At 42.0% G+C, this 23,126-nt stretch overlaps 1 protein-coding gene and 2 long non-coding RNA genes across 3 annotated transcripts in view; all 3 read left to right on the forward strand.

The window, feature by feature from the left end:
- The first annotated feature begins 12,738 nt into the window (after positions 1-12,738).
- Positions 12,739-23,126, forward strand: part of GMDS (GDP-mannose 4,6-dehydratase) — a 418,605-nt gene continuing 408,217 nt past the window's right edge. Inside the window, exon 1 of the mRNA XM_027727942.2 lies at positions 12,739-13,062. Coding sequence (XP_027583743.2) covers positions 12,949-13,062 — 114 coding nt within the window. The 5' untranslated portion in view covers positions 12,739-12,948. The remainder of the gene's footprint in view (positions 13,063-23,126) is intronic.
- Positions 13,821-16,948, forward strand: LOC120324309. Its single transcript, XR_005565528.1, has 3 exons — positions 13,821-13,991; positions 14,935-15,028; positions 16,121-16,948. It is a non-coding gene; the product is annotated as an uncharacterized LOC120324309 (long non-coding RNA).
- On the forward strand, positions 17,367-20,548 carry LOC113991519. The gene is made up of 4 exons (XR_003541931.2): positions 17,367-17,562; positions 19,177-19,230; positions 19,465-19,532; positions 20,394-20,548. It is a non-coding gene; the product is annotated as an uncharacterized LOC113991519 (long non-coding RNA).

The following is a 23,126-nucleotide window of genomic DNA, read 5'->3' on the forward strand; positions in this document are numbered from 1 at the left end:
CTCACCAATGTTCTAATTAAAAACAAAACAAAACAAAACAAAACCAAAACCCCCACAACACTTAAATTCCATTTAGGTTTGTGGAGTTGGAGGCGAAAAAGGGACTAGATCACATGGTGTAACCTCTAAGTCACAGGTCATTAAATTTTACTCAGTGGCCCTGTTGAGCTTGGTAACTTTTATTTGACTAAAGCACAGTTTCTGTTTTGGCTTCCAGTAAGGCAAGCAATCTTTATTTGAATGATAAAGAGGCAGAAAGCTATTATTTTTGTTTAGGCATATGTTTAGTGCATATGTTGGTACATATATGTTCTTTTTTTTTGGCATTGGAGATCTAGGTTTTAGCTTGGAGGATAGGGTCCTGCAAGGGAGTGAGAATGTAACCTGTGACCCAGCTGTCACCCATAAGGCTCGCAGCATTATCTGTGCTTTGCTGAGCAGAAGGATATGGGATAGAGGACTGAGAGGAATGTACACAGACACACACCAGTGCTGGTTCAGCTTCATCTCATGCACGCACACTCCTTTCAAGGTCTCCATTTAAAAACAAGATAAAAACAGGTCTTTTTATTAATCCCCTAATTTACACAAATATAGATGTGTATATTTGTGTAATATACACAAATATACAATCTATAAAGGCTCACATAATTAACACAGCAGTACAAACCACTGCTATTCTAGCTGAAAAAAAGATGTGGCCAGTGTTAAAACAAGATTCAAACTCAGCAGACTGAAAGAGTGAATCACTCACACTCAGACGTTGTGCAAGTTGATTTGAATGCTTTGTGTTTTATTAATACAATAAATTACGTTATGTAACAAATTAACTAGAAATATATGATGTGCTGATATTCAGATTCAAAAGTACAAACATCTTTTTGGCAGGCTAATTGACTGTTCTTTTTGAAAGACTAAAAATAAAACATCTCCTTTTAACAGGAATGGGATACCTTATGCTTCATACTTTATTCTTTAAATCTTCTTAGAACTCCAGCTTTAATTTGCTGTTTTACTAATACTTCACCTAGGGTTCATTTTAAATTACTTTTAAGAAATGCTACACACCTTGCAGAACTTGCAGAGTTAGGAATTAGTATAACTGAACAGCCCCTAGAAAGCAATCTTCAAGCTACAGTTAAGCATACTGATCATAGTTTGGCTATATACCAATGAGATTTTAACTTGCTATATTTCAGTTGCCCATATTTATGTATCTTCTCCTGGTCTGGCCAGCTATTGTTTTCTAGCTTCCTTCCCTACAGCTTGGATAGACTAAAATAGCCTGCAGAACTTCTGGAGGAAATATTTTATAGCTCCCTCCAGTAAAAGCTTGATACAAAGCCATTTAGCTTAGTGAATGTCTTTCCATTGACTGGAGTTTGTTTCCAACCTTATGGTTCACAGGCTCAGTTTTTAAACGACTACACTGAAGTTCATATTGATGAAATTAGGTGACTATGTTACTTATTACTTTTGATTCAGCCTGCCAAACAGTGTTTTGATTACTGTAATTTTTGTTGATCACTGCTCTAATGAACTTGAGAGAGAATCTGATTCAAAACTCATGGAGCTCAGGAAGTGATAAATCTGCATTTGCTACAACAGGTGCGATGTAGAATCCAGGCCTGCAATTCTTCCCTAAACATGTACAGCTACCAGAACCCAAAGAGCAAGTCTGACTGTTCCAGCTGTGTTGAGGACTGAGGCACTTGGAAATGAATCTAAAAGGAGATACCTTGCTGTCTTATAATGAAAAAGATTGTGCACCTAACCTCATTATTTGTAGCCAATAATTTGATTCCTAATTTCCCTGGGTGAATTTGCAGCTGCCTGAAATCTGCCAAAAAGAAAAACATGGTAAAAATGTGGGTGTGAAATCCTGTTTGGAAAAACGGGGACCATCAAAAAAATCTAAATACCCTTTTCTGTAGAGATCCTGTCCTTTACACTGTCACACTGTGCATTGCTGGCCATCTCTTTCCAGTCAATGGGAAGTTTGGTTGGATAAAGTAGACAAGTAATGCAGGCTGACAGGAATAGTCCAACAACTTAGAAATACAGTAACAATTTGGTTAAAGTTCCAGGAGCCTCCTACAGGCTTTGTCAGACCTCTGTGGTTTCTGTTTGAAATTATAGCAGATTCTTTCCAGTGGAGCATAGCAGCCGAATGTGTGCCCCATGTGCAGAGTGGGAGGTTTCTCACATTCCCACCTTGCAGTCAAAATGTTTTCTGGCAGCAAGAAGTGCTAATTTAACAAATTTCTTTCCAGTGCCATTTTGCCAACAGGCAACCAGAAACATCCCTAGGTGTTCAAAGGAGAGGTGATGTTCAGAATGGAAAAAAAATAAACTTTATTCCACGTAGCTTGAGGCCACTCCAGAGACTCTGTTCTGGAAGTCCCTGTCCAATTCTGCAAAAAGCCAGTATCTGTCCTGATACAAGTTTGCATTTAAATGAATCTTGGTTCAGATGTCATCAGGGAGAATAAAGCATATGCATAATCTAAGATGAGGACCCTGCATCTGTGTCACAGGAACTCCAGCCTGGTTAATCAGTTTTCTCCTATATATCTTCCTTTACCTTCTTTCTGCCCCTCAGTTATTGTTCTCACAGTGGTCGAAACAGTGCTCATCCTGAAGTGGTTACGGGAACTTTCTTTAAGCCTGATGAAACATCTTTCCCTGTTTGACTCAGTGAGTTTAATAGCCTAGTGTGAAAGGCAAAGCATGACTGCAAAGCACGCCCTTCTACCCAAGCCATAGGGATTTTTGTACAACTGCTCTTTGCCTGGCCAGAAGAAGCAGCTCTTCATAAACATCCTTGAAGGAAAAGAAAACAGGTTGTACGATGAGCAGGGCGGTACTCAAAGAGATTAACCACCAGAATTAAGCAGATGCTTTTACTAAGCATCTGGCTCAGCCACTCCAATGGCTAATTTGATTCAGAAAGCAGAGACACTACCTCATAGTCTATAACCCATGAATCAGTGAAAGCATATGACAAAGATGATCAAGTAAGTACAGTCTCCAAAATTGTAAGACTTGTTAGTAGGGTCAGTGGTCGGACTTAGCTGATGCTGTCACTTCCTCATGTACATGAGCCAACTGTGTCACCAGGGCTATAGTCAAACACTTCAGCTTGATGGCTCGAGTGTTGCCAAACATACTTTCCTCACAGTTAAACAGAGAAAAAGCTTTTGTTTCAATATAGTGACTGTAAAACACAAATAAAATACTGAACAGTTTGGGCCACATTCTTGGGTGGTTCATTGGTGCAGGAGAGTCTAATGGGGACAGGGGGCTGCAGCAATAAAAAGTGGTAACAACCTCAGTTACACTCAGGGAGATTATGGGTGTAGCACTGGATTCTACAAAATGTTTTGGAAGGAGAGTTGTCATTAGTAGATGTGATCTCTGGAGCCTACAGGAGCCAGAGAGTATCAGAAATGTCACTGCTAATCTGCCCTTTAAAGCAAAACAAAACAAAACAAAACAAACAAAAACCACAAACCAAAACAAACAACATCCCCTCATTTCTTATGGCAATAGCCTTGAGAGTATGACTTTGTTAAAACCAGTCACTCATGTTGAAAATATGTACTTGAATTTTTTTCCCCGGGGGCTGTAGCTTATTAGTGGCCTTTCTTACATCAGCGCATGTCTGTCCTTTAAAATGCAATATGGACCTGTCATTCTGGGGGAGTGTTGGGGAATTTGGTCTTTTGGTGCTGTGGCAAATGCTTTTGTCTGTATTGTAAAAGCATTGCCCTACCCAGCCATTTGGCACCTGGTGCTTGAGGCCAGCTCAGATCTGGTGCCATTGCAGAACCTTGGAACCCTGCTGGGGAAAGAAATGGATGAGAAAAAGCTGTGGGAAATGGGGGTCTGGTCCCCTTGACTTAGGAGCTCTGTTCAAGCTAAGACACTCAGCCATGGTCCCTGTGCCTGGCCATGTGCCTCGCTGATCTGGATACTGGCTCTGGCTTGCAGACTTGATATCCTGGCTTGACCTTGACATTGCCTCATCACTACAAACTTGACAAACCTTGGTTACTGTCACAGGACCTTCTCTGCTCATTGTTTTTGGGTGTTACAGTACTGCACCCCTTGCCAGTGAGACTGCTGGCTGATCATCTGGCTGTCACCCTCACCTCCCAGCCTCACCCCTGCTGCTCCCTGAAACTGGGGTTGTCACAAGTGTTTGTTCAGCTGTCAACTTTAAAAATGTGGTGTCAAGCAACAGGGAAATGATGAACTGGGTGAGACAAATTTAATCCATGAGAATCAGTCTTCCACTCTCTGATTGCAGTTCTGCTACCTGTATGTAATCCTGAAGAGTTCACTAAGAGCAGAAGAGCACAACACACCTTTGGCTGCTGTAGGATTAGCTAGTGCCATTTATGAGTCTGCCTGGCACTTGGAGACCTGGGGAATGCAGTGGGATTCTTTGACCCTGGGGAGGTCAAGAATCCACTCCTATCAAAATACTGTAAGTCTGGAGTCATCCTTGAAGCATCAAGTAGAATGTCACTCATTCAGGGCAAGGTCAGCTTTTGTAGGTAATTCCTGATGAGTATTCATCTAGTCTGTTGTCAGAGAACTAAATTGTGGAGCTGCGACAAGCTGCCTATTCCAGTACTGTAGATCCTTAACATTAAAATTCTCCCATATCTTGCCCTACCAAAGGAGCACAGAGAATAGATTACTCCCTAACTCTTTGTAGCAGCTATTTATGTAGTTGAAAACTGTCCTGGTCCTTCCTTCTTGTACAAAGTCATTCCCTCTTATGCTAAAAGATCCCACTTTTTCCCTATCTTTGCTTCCATGGTTTCTAAAATTTTGATAATTTTCATGGCTTTCCTCCAGCCTCTCAACATCCTGCAACAAACACAATCCCCCATTTGAGACCTTAGTGCTAAATAATGCATCAGTATTACTTCATGTATTTACAGATTATACACCTGTATCTATACTGTGTTTTCCTATTTCAGCAACAATACATTATTGTTGGTTTCATTGTAAGCTTTGTACTTCTTTCTACATCAGAGTTCCTTATTCTGTTTTTTTTTTTTTAAACTGATGAGTTCCCCTCCCACCTCCCAGTGCAGTATTTTGATTTTGTCCCTGTGGAATTACTATGATTTTCCCCACAGACCATTTCTTTATTTTATCAAGGACACCACTGGAGATAATTTTTATTTCTAATCCAGCTTATTTGCATTCCTCCTCAGCTTCACAGAAATCTTTCTATTCCATCTTCCAGCCTGTTAAAGAAAACACCGCCTTGCATATATCCATTCCTTTGTGGATCCATTCCTTATGGATCTTCACTGTCAGTCACATTTTAGCAAAAAACATTAAATAAGTTGTCATTCAATGTCATCTGATAATAGTTGCTCTTCCACTGATGAGTTCACCAACCCTGTTTTTCCTGTTACTAAGGCACTGACAGAAGGATTTCACAAACAATGGTTGCTAGGACTAACATCTCACTGGCCTTTCTGGTGTTGCTCCCCTGAGCTGTTGAAAATAAGTCTTTAGTACTCTGATACACTTTCTACTTCCTGTATAATTTCCTCCTATGTTTGGGATCAAAGGGATATAACCAAGTTGATCACTTACTCTGCTTCCTGACCATCTTCTCCACCTGGAAAGTTTGCAGTTGCACCTTTAGTATAATTTCTTTCATGGTACATAATTTCTTTTTAAATTCCCTTTTTTTCCTTGGATCAGCCTTCCAGGAAATGTTACTTAATGACCTTCTGGATAACTGAAATTCGTCTTCCTGAAATCCTGTTGACTTTTACTGTTGTATTGCCTCTCTCAAGTCCCAAGGAAATGTGAATTCTGTCATTTCCCTGTCACAGGCACCCATGTTCCTCTTTGACCAGCTCCAGTGTGCTCTGTTTTTTGGTTTGGAGACGGCACTCTTTGTGAAAAACCAAAAGAAGGGCTGCCAGGGTCTGAGTCTGTCAGCACTTAGCATACAGTTAATGCATTGTAATAGCTGTAATAAAGGAGTAATTTTATGTATCATTCTTCTGGTTTTGGTCACAACTAATCACAGAAAAATTAATCCTAGGCATATAAGACTGAGGAACAGCCTTTACTCACTTGAAATATGCATGTTAAAAACAATGGCATTAATTCTTACTTTACACTTAGCCACAAATAAATGTAAAGGCATATATAAAGAGAGTAAATAGCATATATCTAACCAAATATAAATGCTGTTACAAAAAACACAGTGCCAGAAAATCTAAGAGTTCCCTCTGGTCCATATCTTGGGTCTCTTATGTTCTGCTACTCATGCATTCTGTTACTGGGGAGACAATGTGGAAAAGCAACCACAGCTATTTTGAGCCACTTTCTAAGAGAATAATCCAGACTGGGGGACAGTGATTTCTGTTTTATTTTCCTGTTAAAAATTGTTATAACTTATTTCTTTCTCTGCTATAGCCCTGAGTTCAGTGACAAGGAACAGACACTGACTTAATGTCCCATTTCAGTTAATTGTTTGAATAGCTAACACTTGCTTAATGGGAACTCTCTTAACAGACACCATACCACTCTGTGAGTGCATTGTTTTTTTCCCAAGGTGGTCTATTTTATAGTGTGAGAAATCCAAGGTTGTTGTTTTCTTTTCTGATTAGAAGTCTTTGGACAAGATTTATGTAAGAATATGGGTGTATATCAGCCTATATTTGTGTAAGGCCATAAAAAAGAAGAGAACCCCTGTATTTTGATGGCTTTCCAGAGCAGCAGTCCCTGATGTCCTCATTCATGTTAGTGAATGGATTAAACAATTTCAATAGGTTTACTACCTCTGCATTTTTGAAGCTTACTCCCCATAAAGAAAATGTCTGTAATAAAAATAACTTGGCACATGTCAGGGCCATAGATGGAGATACCTTCTTCAGGGAAAAAGAAACCAAGTCCAACAAATAAAATTTTAATCTGTCATATTTTTATATTGAGGTTTCTATTCTCATCAGGCTCGGTGATTTCTTCCTGTTGTTTTTCAAACCTATTAGGTAAATTTTGACAGCATTCATTCTCTAAGATGTGTTTTTGTATCACTGCTATCCTGCTGGAAGACCCAGCAGCATGTGAAGACCCTTATAAGGAGTTGGATGTTTGGGATTCAGCTTCTCTCTTTGGCAGCTTCTCTAAAATATGCAAAGATGCTTGACAACTCTAGAAAAATTATGCTTGTATAATTTTCTGAACTTCGACCATTAGACATCTGAAAGAACTGCCAACATCTCCCTTAAAAGTCTCATGACTCCTTGTACATACTGAAATAATCACATTGAGTAAAAATGTTTCTAATCAGTCATGCACAGAGAATTCTCCTTTTCCTTCCAGTTAGAAACCTATTTCTTCTCTCAGGTGTTTTAACTCCATTGGCTCCAGTCCAGTTATCACCAGCTTACAAAACTGTAAAGGACAAATGCATATGGTAACACATCGCTGAGCCTGATGCTTTTTGTATTCATGGCTCTTTATTTCCTTCTGGGAATGAAAAGGGACATTTATTTGGTGTTTCTTACAGAAACAATATCCACAGTTAGGTACCTCAAGTGCTGGCTGAGGTACAAAGGAACATTTGTTAATTATATCTGTGTGCTTGAGGAACACATTACACTGAGGGCTGGCTTGCTTGAGGACCACAATCAGTTAGGTACTAGACTGTCACTGCCATGCTCCTTTTTAACAAAACAGTATTTCTTTTAGAGTCAGGGCTTGGCTTGGATTCCTGGCTGTTTTGTCCAAGCCCCAAAGGTACACACAGTCCGGCCTGTCCCTCCCTGCCAACAGGTTCCTCCAACCCTGCTCATGTCCCAGAATCCCATGCCAGACCCCCCCAGCGCCCAGAGATGCTGCAGAAGGGCCAAGCTCAAGCTCCTCACAGCTCTGCCCAGGTGCCTGAAGCTATCAGACAGAGGCCACCACTGCTGCACAAAGCTCTACGAGCATTCCCATTTCCTCACACCCGTGCTGTTCCTGCACCAAGCACAGGAGGGACTGAGATTTGCATGCCCGGTCATGGTGCTGTTCCAGTCTTGAGTCTTCCAGGTGTAAATCTTTAGGATGGATACAGACAGTTGCACAAAGCTCATTCTAGATCCTGCTCCTCTATCAGTTTTATTGCAGGGTAGTATGATTTCTCTGTAGTGTTGGAGGCTGATGTGAGAGGGCAATATGGCACTGGCACTGCCTCTGCCTTTGAAACACCATTCCGCACAGTGTGCTGCAGAAGTCACATTGTGACAGCACCAACAGGAACAGGGTCTCTACCTTTCAAAGTGTGCCTCTGCCAAGAATTCAGCAAATCTGGCCTGTCTTACCCACCCCTTCAAAAGTAAGCAGACGAGCCTTCCTGAAGAGGAAAAGGAGGTTTTTAGTATTTTGTGGGCTGGGCACAGGCCACAAATGCTGAACGCAAAGGGCTCCAGCTGGGAGCCAGTACTGCCAGGAATTTTTCCCCACTCTATAATGCTGAGTAGAAGTACTGATGACTCAACTTTTCAGGACTGCCATTTTCTACTGAGAAGGTCCTATCGGAAAGAAATTCAACAGCCTGTGGGGAAAAATGCAAGATTTCTCATGTGCACAAGAACCACCTGAAAGGCAAGGGATTCTAAAGCACTGCTTATCTACGGGCCCTGGCCTTGAGGCTGGCTATCCAGAACCATCCCTGAATCCTCCTGTTTCTGATCCACCTGCTATTCCCCATGCCAGGGTACTGAAGTTGTGGTTCACTCTACGTACCCTCAAATTTTCAAACCAACAGTTAGAAAAACACTTATGAGACCTTCCCTTTCATCCTCTTGCCTCTGCCCGCTCTTCACTTCTCCTTACTTCCTCATGAGATCTGGTACTCTTTCCTCTATGACTGCTTACTCTCACTCCAACATCTGCACTTTCACATTGTAATGGATCTCCCCTGGACTCACCCTTCCCTCCTTTTCCACATCCTTTCCTCACCTCCCTAGATCTGTGAAGTCAATGAATACAACTATTTTCCGTCATTACTTTAAAGCAACAAAGTAGAAAAAGAAACTATTTCTAAAGTGCCTTATTCTGAGCCTACCAGTCCCCTCGCTTGCCTGCCTATATAAACTAAAAGCTCCTCAGAAAGGAAAGTGCACTCAGATACACTACCTGTCCTCCCTTGGCTCCCTTTCTGCAGTCCCCAAACCACCCATGGTGGCGTTTTGAACAACCTCTAGATGCCACCACGGACTTCACAGCTGGGGACAGGATCCAAAGTATTCTCTAGCTGCAGGTAAGCAAAGTGCCATGTATTCTGGTCAGTGCTCTTCTGTGATCCCTGGACACTGCTCTAGTGGAGTTCACAGCCGTATGACGTGGAAGTTGCTTAAACTGTCGGATGTGGATCATTCAGAAGAATCTCAGAAAAAACAAAAATAATCACTTTTCCCCTTTGTTGCACTGAGTGATGTGAAGAAAGAGGACAACTTCTAACTCCTGTACAGAACAGGATACAGTCTTATTACGTCAACTTTTACTGCAGTTATAGTATGAATTATACTATTACTGTAATAAATTAGGGATACCTTTATCCCACAGTGAATAAAACCAGCATTTTAAATCAGCTATTTCTACGTCTGAAGTTAAAGTAAGGTTACTTATTTCCTGAAAGCACTTAGAATCGATTCACACGAGATTCTTAAACCACACAGTTACCTTTCCAAATTCCAAAAGCAATGTAGCCACATCCCCAATTGAACATGGAGATCATCAAGATTGCAATATATGTGGTATTCAAGTGTAATAAAGTTTCAGTGTATGTATGTTCTCCCTCGTTTTAACTTTCCCTTAATATGTAAGATGCTATTTTTTGTAATCTAATGCACTTCAGTGTACACTACACTTCTCCTCCTATTACTCCTTTCTTCCTTCCTCTCAATGACATTTATTTTCTCTCCAATTTCCCTCTTCTTGCTCGTTTTACATTATTTCCTGGCTTAACCAGCTTGATTCAATCAATTATGCTCTCCATCCTTCTGTCTTCCCCATGATACATGTTTTTACCCACCACCAAGAAAATTTCTTAGCATTTGTCCTATCTCTTTATCACCAATTCTTGGGGGGGCAGCTTTAAAGATAATGTTACACATGCTATTCTTTTTGTCTCCTCAGACTGTGTACTTGCTGGGCATAAAATTTTTACTGGACACCCATGCTTACACAAGCATCTCCTCTTATGGGGATTCAAAGGGGCTAGAGGTGCAGATATGTACCACTCTGCTGTCTCCTCTTTATGTGAAGGCCTCACCAGTTTTTTTGAGGGTGGAACCAGGTCCACACAGATGTGTGAAATAGTGATTATAGTGTGGGCAGACACAGCTCTAAGTAAGGTAGCACATGCAATGGTACAGGTGCTGGAGGCAGCAAGGAGTCATCAGTGCAGGCTAACGCTCAGAGTGAATATTAATCCTGGAGTCCCTGGGGGATGCTGGTCCAGTTTTCAGCTGCAATCTGACACAAATTGCTGTCAACACCAGAGCAACTTAGGTAAAATCTAGTACCTGGGCCACAAATGAGCCTTCAGTCTCTTCTGTAAATGTACATTGGAAGACTTTGGTGACAGAACAGTCTTTGTGCATTAAACCTGGAATATGCCTGTGCATGCCAGGGGCAGACCTAGAAGGATTATGGTAGCTGGCTAACAGTGTCTGCAACTACTCTGCTACTGCCAGACTTATAAACAGGACAGAAATTTAAACAAGTTTTTTTTTTCCTTTTTCTTTTTTTCCTTTTTTTTCCTTTTTTCCTTTTTTTTCCCTTTTTTTTTTCTTTAGTCAGCTGGAACCTGAACTGGGCTGCATCCTGTCTCGCTGCATCTACCTGTTTCTAGTATTAGTATTGATGAAAAATACGAGTATGAACCCTGCTAAAGTGTTCTCAGCTAAGTCTCAGCTAAAGCTGAGGTGCTTCCCTTACAAAAGTGACAGACATTGCAGAGTCTTTTGCTCTGAATCACTCGGGAGTGCACACACTGAACAGGAAGGAAAGCTACTGCTCTGACCAGGGGAAGAGCCAAAGGTGTCTGCCATATGAGAGTAAAACCTTGCACAAGGTCATAATTTTTTAAAGGTGTGAACCAGTTTCCCTGCTCAGTGGAGCGCTTTTGGGAATAACAGTCAAGGAAAATGCTACATCTGAAAAATAATTCTTGGGGGGATATTGGACAACTGGGGTAAGAGAAATTCTGCTTGGAGAAAGTAATCAAAAAAAGGCTCTTAACTGCACATGTAGGCCCCAGGGATGTGAGCTCCTCTAGCCCAGCTTCAAGACTTTAGGCATTATCAGCCCTACTCACTGCTTTCTTGAGCAGAGGAAGGAAGAAAGAAAGCAATATTGACTTTGTAGCACATTTAATGGACTGCCAATGAAAGCTAGAAATGACAAGCTTATCTGGCCACATAAAGGACAATTTTTAAGGCTCGTGCATTGCTTTACGCAGCTCAGATCTAACAGGAGAGGGAACAATGTATATAAGTAAGTAGAGAAAGGAATCTTGCTCTAACTCCCTCTAATCTCAAATCCTAGGTTTTCAAATAAAGTTTTTTCCCTTATTCTGGTAAGTGGAATCCTGAAATTCTCAAAATCTGATATCCTTTTATTTTTTCAGTGTCATTTTAGAATTGAGAGGGTGGCATTCATATTATTTGTGCTGTCCCTCCTCTTTGAATCTGAGATTGCACACCCATAGAGCAATCACTAGTGGAATGAAATCAGTTTTCACAAGCAGTACTCCATGTTGCCAATTTTATAAAACTGCATGTTCTTGGGAAAAGGTTTCAGAATCAGGATGCAGATTGTAGAGAACATACAATTGGGATGACATATTGCAACTAAGTAACTGTGACATAATACAATTTCTCCATGGCATCACAGACAGTGAGGCTGCAAAAAGGGGATTTAAACTGAGAGCATGGGTAGTAGCACGCAAAAAAAACCAATCACAATTTGAGAGTACAGTTCCATTTGAAAGGCAATATGCTGTCAGACTCCACATTTCTTTAAAGAAACGGGTTTTCAGTGACACTGACTAATTTTTGACCATGCACCATAGTAAGCTGTAACAATAGAAAAATTATAGTAAGACAATCGGCTGCGTATGCAGAGGCTCCATCATCCAAGCATACATTGAGAAAACTGGTGCGACAGCCTGCATGGATTAACAGCAAGCGGGCAGGCATCTTCTTCCTTGTACACACAGCAACCCGCTGCCTAGGGAAACGGGATGCTGATCCAGTATCTCACGAGAAGAAGGCATATTTGTTACAAATCCCGTTTTTCCGGAAGCCTTTGGGCCACTTGTAACCGGCGGGAAGCCCAGGAGCACCACATGTGTACCCTCCCCGCCCGGTGCCCTCCGCGCCGCTGGGGGCGCTGTGCCGCAGACCCGACCGCCTCACGCGGGACCACTCCGCCCTCCCCGACACGCGCTCAGGAAATGTCGGCCCAGCACCTCCTGCAAGACCCCCAGGCCACGCCTACCGCCGCGCGCTCTCAACCAATCACCGCGCCCGCTTTCGGCCCCGGCGCGTCTCCCGTCCCTTTAAGGAAGTGCCGCGGCTGCTGATTGGCTGCGGGGCCGAGCCGCGCCGCGGGAGCCGTTCTTAGCGCGGGGCGCGCTCCCGGGCCGCCCCTCGGGAGCGCGCCTGCCAGGGGGGCCGCACCTGCGGGCGGGGCGGGGCGGGACGGGACGGGTGCGCCGGCGGGAGGCGAGCGCGGAAATGCTGCGGCTGCGGCGGCCCGGGTAGCGCAGGTAGTGCCCGTGTGGCCGCAGGCATCCTTCCTCCCCTCCGTGCCCGCCCCCAGCACCGCGAGCCTGACCCCGGCGGCCGCGCCTCCGCCCCGGGATACCTCTGCACCTGGGGTGTGCCCGCCGCCGCCGCCGGGAGGATGGCACAGCCGGCGGAGGAGGGGGCATGTGCCGGCGCCGCCGCGGCACCGGGAGACGACGGCGAGGAGATGAACGGCAGGAAGGTGGCTCTGATCACCGGCATCAGCGGACAGGTAACGGCGGGGGCTCCCCTCGTTCGAGTGCCCTCCCGGCGGCGCAGGGACAGGGGATGGGGAAGACCCACCGTGACTGAGGCCGTGCATGGGAGCGGCGGCGGTGGAGGGTTCAGCGTGGGTCTGCCCGGCGCCTTCGCTGGCTGCGGAGACCCTCGCTCCTTCCCTTCTCCCTCGCTCCCTCCTTCCCTCCCGGGCCCCTGGGGCGCATCCCCGCGTGTGCGTTTCCAGCACCGTGCCCGGTGCCCGCTTCCCCGCACAGTCCGCGCCGGTCTGGAGCTCCCCCTGACAGCCCTCAGCAGGGTCAGGGGCGGACACACCGCCCCGTGGGTAGGGCATGTTTGCCCCCGGAGTGTGGAGTGTTCTTCAGCCGGTGTGTGCCAGGCGGGGAGGTGCAGTGCTTTTATGTCTCGGATTTGGACTGTTGTATAGTAACCTGTACCAGGATTTCCTGAGAAATCAGCTAAACCTGTACTGAGATGAAGTGTGAAGGGAGCATCACTGAGAAAGCAGCCGCACCTAGAAAAGGCAGTATAAGGAGCCAGTGTTGGGACTCTTACTCCTGATGGTCTGCAGTGGGGAAGGTAGCAGTGCAAATGTGAGGCATCCTGTCATCGGATTTGTTCCCAGCAGACTTGTTTTGTCACCTCTTGCTTTGACACACTGGACAGCTGTTCATTTACAGTCAGTACCTCCTTTATACCCAAGTCTGAATGGATGACAAAAGCATCTCCCCAGGCTACTTGGTTTTTATTCATGTATGTTCATTGCAGTTTCTAGTTTTTTGGCTATATTACTTGTAGGGATAACGATGCTTTCAGAGTCCTGGTGCTTTGAGCAGAAGGTGCAGGAGAAAGGTGACATGGAAAGAAAAAGAAGTCAGTTTCCCTTGGAGCACCTTCTGTTTGGTGAAAAAAGATGTGCTGATGGTGAGTTTCAACCTGGTGAGACATGCAGGAGGGTTGATATATGCAGTTTGTGGCTTGTGCTTCTACTTTTCCAACAGGTAGCTTAGATGGTTGGATTGTTTGTGCACACATTGCCCTATGTTTGCTGGCAAGTGGGTGCTAAATGAAAGTTGTCCTGGACACACTTAGTCATATTTGAGGAACACCCTATTTGCAATGTAGATACTGCACACTACCTGGAAAAGTTTGCTCTCCTTCACTTTGCTTATCTCTTGGAATGTGCTGGTACTGAATGACTTCTGCTTGAAGGGTGCATGTCCTGTGATTGGTATAACCTGTTAAGTAAGTAAGGTATAGTTACCATTAATGCTTATTTTGGAATCCTAGTGGAACAGCATTTTTCCTTTATGGCTTGCATTTAATCAGTGACAGCTTCATACATGGAAGAACTTCTTCCCCTTCACCTGTGACTGGTCCTTATGCTTGCAGATCCACTGTGAGGTGCTCATGTGGGCTGTTTAGAAGTCCATGAGCATTGTGAAAAAAATACGTGTCAAAATGAAGATGTTGCTCTTTCACTCTGAGACAGTGTTAGTCAATGCTCGCTCTCTCTCACTGCTTTTTTTTTTTTTCTCTCTTTTTGGTAGTAGAAGAGCCATTGGGACTTTTATGAGGGAGTAAATCCAGAGGCAATACAGTGTCATAGCAGTTTTCATGTGTTATCTAAGAGAACCTGCACTATGCTTTGAACATTCACCCACTGTTTGTGTTTCACCTCATTATGCCTGTTCTCAGGTGTTCTTGCCAGACTTTTTGGTGCACTTTTCCCATGGGTTAGCAGCTGTGTGCCAATAGCAGTGCTGAGGAAAGCCCTCCAAGCACCTCTCTGACAAGATTGTAACTGAGAAGAGGAAAAACTAATGATCTCTGTATACTAACACTTTTGCTTGATGTTTATTTTTAGCAAGAGCACAGTCAGAGCTTTCCCAAGGACTACTTTGGTGCTGTGTGAAAAGTCTTCCAGGTTGTTGACAGAAGTACATTTCTCTTCATCAAAGGTAGTAAGTTAGAGACCTGTAGCTACAATGCCGTGATTCTTTCACTACTCTGTTCTCTATGTTACTTTCTCTATTTTCAAAGCATCTCTTCCTTCTCAGCTTAACCTTTGCAAGGCATATTATTTAGCATTGGAATGTGTGGAGACCCAGAGCTAGTAAAGGCCTGGGATACATGAAAGTTAGCGAGAGAGGTGGGCTTCCTTAGTGAGGACTGTGCCAACTCTTGGCTTAAGATGAAAGTTTTATGTAGAGTGTGGCCTCTTCTGGGGTTCTGTAGTTCTCCATAATTTTGAGATCTGCTGCCAGGAATCCTAGTCCCTCTTTTCTTAGATGAACTTTGAAGAAAGTAACCATAGTACTTGTTCCTTACCATCTTTCACTCCCTTTCTTTATTTTTATGCAATAGCTTTTGTTTTATTTGGAGAGGCCTCACCCAGAAATGGGACACTTGGATTTTGTTTATCTGAGAACAGGCAGACTTACATGTCCCCCTCCCTGGAGAAAATCCTAGTGCCATATGTTTTCAAAGTTAATTACTATGTGTAAAATGTAAAAATATGCTGAAGTGGAAGCTAGAGCTCAGGCTTTGTCTTTCCCAGGCAGTTACTTCAACTATGGGGCTAAAGAGACTTGGTTTGTTTTACATTCTTCCTTGAAAGCGGTGCTCTTTCAAGGTGGGAGATAAAGGTTTAGATCTCTTCAGACTGAAGATGATATAGAACAGAATCAGGTGGTAAACTCCCCTTACTTAAACTGAGCCCTTTCTGCTACTGCAGAAGGTGAGCTGGCACAGTTGCGTTGTATAAGGAACCTGCTTTTGTTTATGTGTGGCTAGTGTACTCTGAGAATATTTGCTGAACTAAGGCCCTGTGGTGACCTGGTACCTGAAACAAGGATTGGTGGGAGGTAAGTACTGAGCTAACAGGACCATGACAATTTTAGGCAAATGTACAGTAGTGCTTTTGTTCTTAGAGCACTCTTGGGCCAAGGAAGGTGCTGCTTGAACTGTAGCAGCCCTTCCTGGGTTAAGATGATGCCACAGCAAGCATGCTTTATCGTAGTGTTGAAATCAGACAACTCATTATTTTTCAGAACATCTGTATAGCCATGACCATGTGGATTGTCCATCTTTTCTACTGACAAAAGATGGAATTTTCTTTCTATGATGGAGAAAGAGTTGAGCTCAGGTAGGATTATGTTTTGATAATGGGGAAATTGACTGACGATGCAGCTTTTAGCTGAAACATAACAGGGAGATGTGGTACAACTGTGACTTCTGATTAATGGACTTTTAATGGGATTCATAAGACCTTACAGCGTGCCAGAAGAGGATGGGCTGTCTGCACAGTTCCCCTGTATAGTGAGTGACTGGAGATATGTGCTGTTTGCCTGCTTACTGCACCAGTTAACAAAACCAGTTCTGGTGACTTGCTTTTCTTCTAGATACAATATGTTAAAAGGACAGGTATCTGCAAGGGCAAATGTGTTACTGATAGGAAAGTGAGTTTGTGACCTTTGGCCACATAAAAGGAAGAGTTTGCAATATGCATGGTGAAGCCACAAAGGAAAGCAAATTTCTTAATTGTATGGTCAGCACTCAAACACCATTCTGGCTACAAGGGCTGAACCTTGGTTTCTATGAAATCAAAGCAGATGTATGAACCTCAACAAATCCTGCGTTCGCCTGTGGAGTTACAGGGAAATCGGTATCATTCTACCACTTGCATTACTGATAAGAGACTCTAAGCACATAGGCAGTGGTGTTATATACTCCTTTTGCAGTATTGAGATTTCCCTTATCTTCTTTCTCACACCACAGCAGTGGGATGAACCACACTTTGCTTTTTTTTTTTCTTTTAAATAACTTCCAGAGTGAGCCAGTTGCTGTGGTTAGATGGATGAAACATTTCTGAAGTGTCATGTAGGTATTGGTCTGCTGGCAGACTACTTGTGAATAATGCATGGTACCTTTTTCTTCATTTAAAGAAAAGTATTTCAAATAAAACAGGCCTGTTGTGTGTATTAAAGCAAAACAAAACAAACCTCAAATGTGACTCTTATTGGAAGAGTGCTTTCACAATGCAATATAGATGTGCTGGACTTTTCAAACCTTGGTACCTTGAAGAATTATTCTGTAAAAATGGGCGTTTTGGAATACCAGTATTACTAACAATGTAATTCTAGATATGCAAATATGGCTTGTCTCTTATTTCTGGAAGCCACTAAAGCAGTACTTTTTGACAGCATTGTTTTCTAGACATTGTGACTAAATGTCTGTTAAAATTGCATTTAAATATCTCTTTAGAATGTCTGATTGCACTGCAATCAGTCTGATTGACTTTCTCAAAACTGATGCTTGTAGAAGCATTTAGATATTTGACTTCTTGGAGAAACACCAAGAAATAATCTGTCTGAGCCTAATGATGAGGTTATATGTTGATGTTTCTATTTTCCCCACTCCGTTTCTGGATTATGAGCAGTAAATGTCTATGTCGTCTCTGATTCTGTCCTGATTTACTTGGAGAGACAGGAAGGTAAGAGTTTGTAGACTGAGATAATTCAACAGGCACTTGCAAAGCTCAGTTTTGAATGAAGAAATGCATTAGAGCTCAGTGCCAGTATATGCCCAGAGGCTAGTGCAAATTGTAGATAAAGAAAGCAGTTGCATTTCTGCCTTGTGAGAGTTCTTACTGTAGCTGCATTAGAACCAGCTTCTGCTCCCTTGCCTGCAGTTCTGTCAAATAAAACTTCGTTTTGGCAAAACTTAAGGTAGCAACCTCAGAACGTTCAAGATAGTGTAAAATACAACTGACAGAAGAGTGTGCATGAAGAAATATAAGAACATTCTTTTCAGTTGGGTGATGTAGGTAAAGCTTGGGGTCTGCCTCTGTCTTTCTGGTATCAGAAGTTCAGTTGCTTACAGCCTTTGCTATTCCTGTAACACACCAAACTCCTATATATGTGCACTGCAAGTTTGAGGCAGGTGTTACAGTTCATAGTTTGAAGAAGGTTAACTGTATCAAAAGAGAGGGGAAAGATACTGAGGAAGCAAGATTTGCGGTTGTGAATTGAGGTTAAATTGGTGGTTTTTTGTTGTTTTTTTTTAAATTTGACTGTTGAGATGAAACCAGACTCCATGGGGCAAAGTACCGATAATAAGAGAACATTACTTATTTCTTAGTATTAAAAAAAAAGAAACAAATAGGTGATATGGAGTGTGACTGTAAAACTCTTTAATACGTTGTGGCTAAAATAAATTTATTTCTTGGAGGAGAGTTGTAAAGGAAACAGTTTAAACTTTTTTGAAAGCTTCTTTCAGTATTGTGGTCAAGTGGTAAGGTGGGAATCTGTGTCACTGGGGAATGTGTATATACCTGAAAAACAGATGCAGAGAAACATTATAGCCTTTTGTGCCAGAGACAGGACATTGGTTTGCCCGGTGAAGGATAAAATTGAAAGGGTTGCTTTTCTGCATAGAAATAGGAGGACAATTTTTGCTGACACTGACTAAACCTAAATATTAGCATTGCTGCCTTTTATTAAAACAAATAGCCTTCTGGCTAAGGCTAAATATTAGTATTGTTGCCTTTTCATTTAAACAAATATTGTCTTAATTGAAACCAGGTACTGTATCTCAGTTTGTCTCTGAGTAGCCAGGAGTTGTCTTGAGTGAGAATTTCAGGTGTGTTGAACATCCTTATCATAGTTTGAGGATACAGAGATTTATGAACACTTAACTTGGGCACAAACTGAACTACAAGAAACTTCATTTAAACTTGAGAGGGTGTGTATCGTTTGGGGTTGGTTTTTTTTGATTGTGTTGTTGTGAATGTCGAGGGGGACCAAGCACTGGAAGAAAATGCCTGGAGAAGTTGAGTATCTGTCCCTGGAGGTATCCAAAACTAAACTGGACATGGCCCTAAGCAATCTACACTAGTTGACCCTGTCTTGAGCTGGGTGATCCACAGAGGTCCCTTTCAACGTAAACTTGTATGATTCTGCATTTCTTCCACAGTACTGGAAGTTGAACACCTGCAGTTTGTGACAAGATGGCATAAGTGGCTTTTTGAAAACTTTGCAACAAATGAATAGTGGCTCTGAAACCTAAGCTTGCCTAAAACATAATTCCAGGTCTTTTCCTTTTACAGGATAGAAATAAGAAGTGTTGCTGTTGACTTTTATCCAAAACTCTTGAGGAAAAGGTATTTCGTTGAAAAGTGGTATAACAAATACTGAAATGGGAGACTAGAATATTACCTGAAAACAGAGGTCCTATTTGCAGAAAGATGCCTGAATTTTGGTTGCCTTGACTCCCTTTTGAAGAGAGGAGGGCTACCAGATAGTCTAATTCAACTAGTGCGTTAATAGCAATCTATAAATACATGGTTCAATGCCTTACTCTTTCATATGTGTTTTATACTCTACAACATTTGCAGACTGATGGGACTTTTGTCTTCTCTGAGAACTGGGAATCTGGGACTTTGGCTGGTCTGTGCCTGCCCAGGTGAGCCCAACTGTATTCCATTGCCTTTCAGAACTGTGCAGTTAATGTTGGCGTTTGAACGTAAGTAAGCTAGAAGATATTAATGATAAAAAGTATCACTCATACAGGATTAGTTCATGTGTGTCTTGATGTATTAACTTCCGTCTTTGTACAGCTTTGCTCAGTGTTTGTGACTGCCAATTAAGTCTATTCTTTAGCTGTATACTAGAGAGGGAAGTTCTGGTAGCCTGGCTCAGCTAGCATGCTTTTAACTCAAAGACCAGTGCAGTCAATCTGATTCCTTTGTGTTTGAACACAATATATACAGGATATGGATCAAAAAACATTGTGAACAGCAAGGGAATTATAAGATACTGTGTACTATGATGTGTACCTGCTGTGAAAGTAGATAAAATAGTGAAAATATTGCAGGAAAAATAAAATATTAAAGTTCACGTTAATGGTGTTAAGATACGAAACAGATAGACACATGGTAACCAAACTGGGTTTGGGAAGATGACTTCCTTCAAGCAATATTTCTTATGAAAGTTTCTAATGCTGTGGATAGGGGCACTATTGCCACTGCTGCCCAGACTGACAAGAAGAACAGAATATCCTATTGCTAGCAACATACTTCTTGCTTAGTCTTTATCTGTTGGTTTTGTTTTTTTTTTAATTTAATGAAGATTGGTGACTGTTGGCATAGACAGAACCTGTATTTCTTTTTTTCCTAAAGTTTTAAAGAGCTGAAGCATTGTCTTCTCTGTGTATGTACAGCCAACCCAATCTGAATAGAGAACTCCTGTAAAAATCTCCTCCCTATGACTTCATCTTCTCCCACTAACTTTTTGTCTTCTTTTCCCCTCTGATTGTCTCTTTCAGATCATTTTGACTGTTGAGCTTTCTGCACAAGGGAGCCAGTTTCTTAGAAAATAGATAGCTATGCAGAAGGGCAAGGAAAATGGAGTGCTTGATCCTGCTGATGGCCTATGTGAGAGATACTGTGAAAGCTACTACTCTGATCCCTATAAATAATAAATAAAATGTTGAATAAAAGGTTTTTCAGTGCATCTGTGATACTGGTATTCATCCTAGTGGTGCTTCCTGTTGCCCTCACCTCATGTCTTTGAGGAGTACCAAGGCTGAGTTTCTTTGCACTTACCTATACTTTAATTTAGTTTGGGGGGCAGGGAGTACTTTCTCTCTCTTGGCAATTTCTAGCAACTTTATCCCAACTTCTTGAGAGTTCTGGGTCTGGAGTAGCATCCTGATTAAGTAACTGTTCTTACAAACTTGTCAGCTCAGTTTCTCCTACACTGTTGTAGCACAACTCAGGTTTATTTTGGAAAGCATGGTTTCCTTGAAGCACTGAGTGAATAATGGCACAAGAGCAGGTAGTCAGCATGGTAGATGTCCAGTTTCCTCTTTGATGGGTATATGCTCTCTCTTGCTCTAAATCTCTTGCTACTTTGGTTGCTTTTTGGCCAAGTGAGCAAAATAAAAGTTTTTTTTCTTTATTATTTTTGCTACCTCCTGCCCCTTTCATATGAGTCCACTGATTTTTTTTATTTTCCCCCCAGAACCTCAGCTGAGGAATTCCTTTGGATCATATGTATATGAATTGGGGGATGCAGTTAAGTCCAAAACTTTCAATTAAGCAAAACTGTAGAAGGTGAGGTGAAAGAGTGGAATTCTCTCCTGTTGCCTGTTATTATTACTGGAAAGTCCTTATAGCTTGTTCCTTTCTGGGTGTGCACAGGCTTTGCAATCTAAATCCACAATGAACCTTTTGTAAAGCCTGCCAAACAAGTTGATGTAAACTAGCTTATCTTGTATCACCCGTGCTTTTTACATGTGGTGTTAAGCAACTGAACTTCCTCAGTGTAAATGTTGTAACAATTTTTCTTTAGTCACAAATATGCACAAAGCAGTGTACCTAAGGCGAGCTTCCTTCTTCAGGAGTATTTCCTGTTAAAGTCTCCTTTCCTCTTCTTTTTTATTATTTTTTAATGGGAAACCTGAAGTTTGATTTGTAACTCAACAGTGTCATCTGGCAGTAATCAAATTAAGTCTAACATGACTTTGATCTGGTTGCAGTTAGTTCTGTGATAACTATGATGGAGGAGCATTTGATACTGTACCCGAAACAACTCCATTTTGTTGAATAATGGTACAGCTTGCCTTGTACAGTCAAATTGGTCAGTTAGGTGTTGTGATATTGTCAGCTACTCTGTTGTGATGCTCGGAAGCACAGTGATCCAACAGGTATGTCAGCTGCAAAGTTGTACTTGCCTTGGCTGTGGAATGCCATAGATCTTGGTGTTTTGCAAAGAGTTTCCAAGTAGATAAACCAGCTAATGCTGCATTTGCCATGCTTGAACACCTTTGAAATAACAGGAAGAAAATATACTCATGCTAGAAAAATCTGACTAACTATAAAATTTAGTAAGATATAGTCAAATTTTATGAACTGTTTCTGTAGGGCTTTCCTTTAGCTGTCATTTGACCGATTTACTTCTGCTTGGAAGTTCTTAAAGGAGAATTCCTACAGCCTGTGTGGTGAATTCTAATGCAGAAGGAAAAAATTTGCCACGTTAAATGTCTGAGTGCTTTTGCTATAATGAGGAGATGCCTTGTTTCTGCTGCACATCTGATACCTGCATAGCCATTACATATGTGCCTCTTGGCTCTTGGTTATGCTGTCAGGTATCCTGTAACTATTCTTGTGTATTCATAGGCAGCTTGAGGTAACATGTCTCCATACTGCAATGGAAGCCTTAACCCACCCAACTCCCAATTTAGAAAACAGTAAACAGTTCTTTTGTTTGTATCCTATGATGTCTGAACCCATGCCAGAAGTAGCTTGAGGATATTTACCACTTTATGAATGGAAATAAGCCCTTCCCAAGGCATATAGATTGGTATATATGTCTTGCAGAACATAAAACCCTAAGTCAAGCAGGAAATACTCCTGACTGTTCCTATTTTTATGCTTCTAGTTTGATATGCTGCAGTCCTTCCTGACTGCTACTCTAGATCTTACCTGTAAACTTCTGCTGGTGCTATTCTGGAACTGGGTAGCAATATCTGACCATTTAAGTTGCTACTTATCAAATTGCAGGCACACTGTAGTGGGGTGTGATTATTTGGTCTATTTTTTTCCTAATGTTTGGTGCATGCAGACTGTTTAGGTGCATTAGCAATGGCTAGGCTTAATCAGTAATACTGGTGATGAACCATAGCTTCCCTTTAATTGAGATTTCTCTTTTGGAAAGATAAGGAACAGACACACTATCTTAGGCTGTGGATCAGTGTCCTTGCCTTTTTTTAGCACTGATACCACTCTCTAAGAGCATAAACATTACTGTGGAGCAGGTTTGGTTTTGAAAACTGAAATTTCTGGCTACACTTTCTGGATTTCATACAACTAAATAATTGTGGTTTTGATGTCAGTGTAATTCTTTCCATGATTACACAGTAATAGTCTGTCAATGTATTCCTGCCAAAATTGAGCATGCTGTTTGCCTCTGAAATTAAATACTATTAAAATACTACAAAATAAACAGTATAAAAGGGACACAGAACTCTTCAGGCCTGCATGCAAAATATTATATT

Source organism: Pipra filicauda, unplaced genomic scaffold, assembly GCF_003945595.2.
Source record: "Pipra filicauda isolate LSUMZ 115617 unplaced genomic scaffold, ASM394559v2 scaffold48_size3843733_pilon, whole genome shotgun sequence".
NCBI classification, from domain to species: Eukaryota; Metazoa; Chordata; class Aves; order Passeriformes; family Pipridae; genus Pipra; species Pipra filicauda.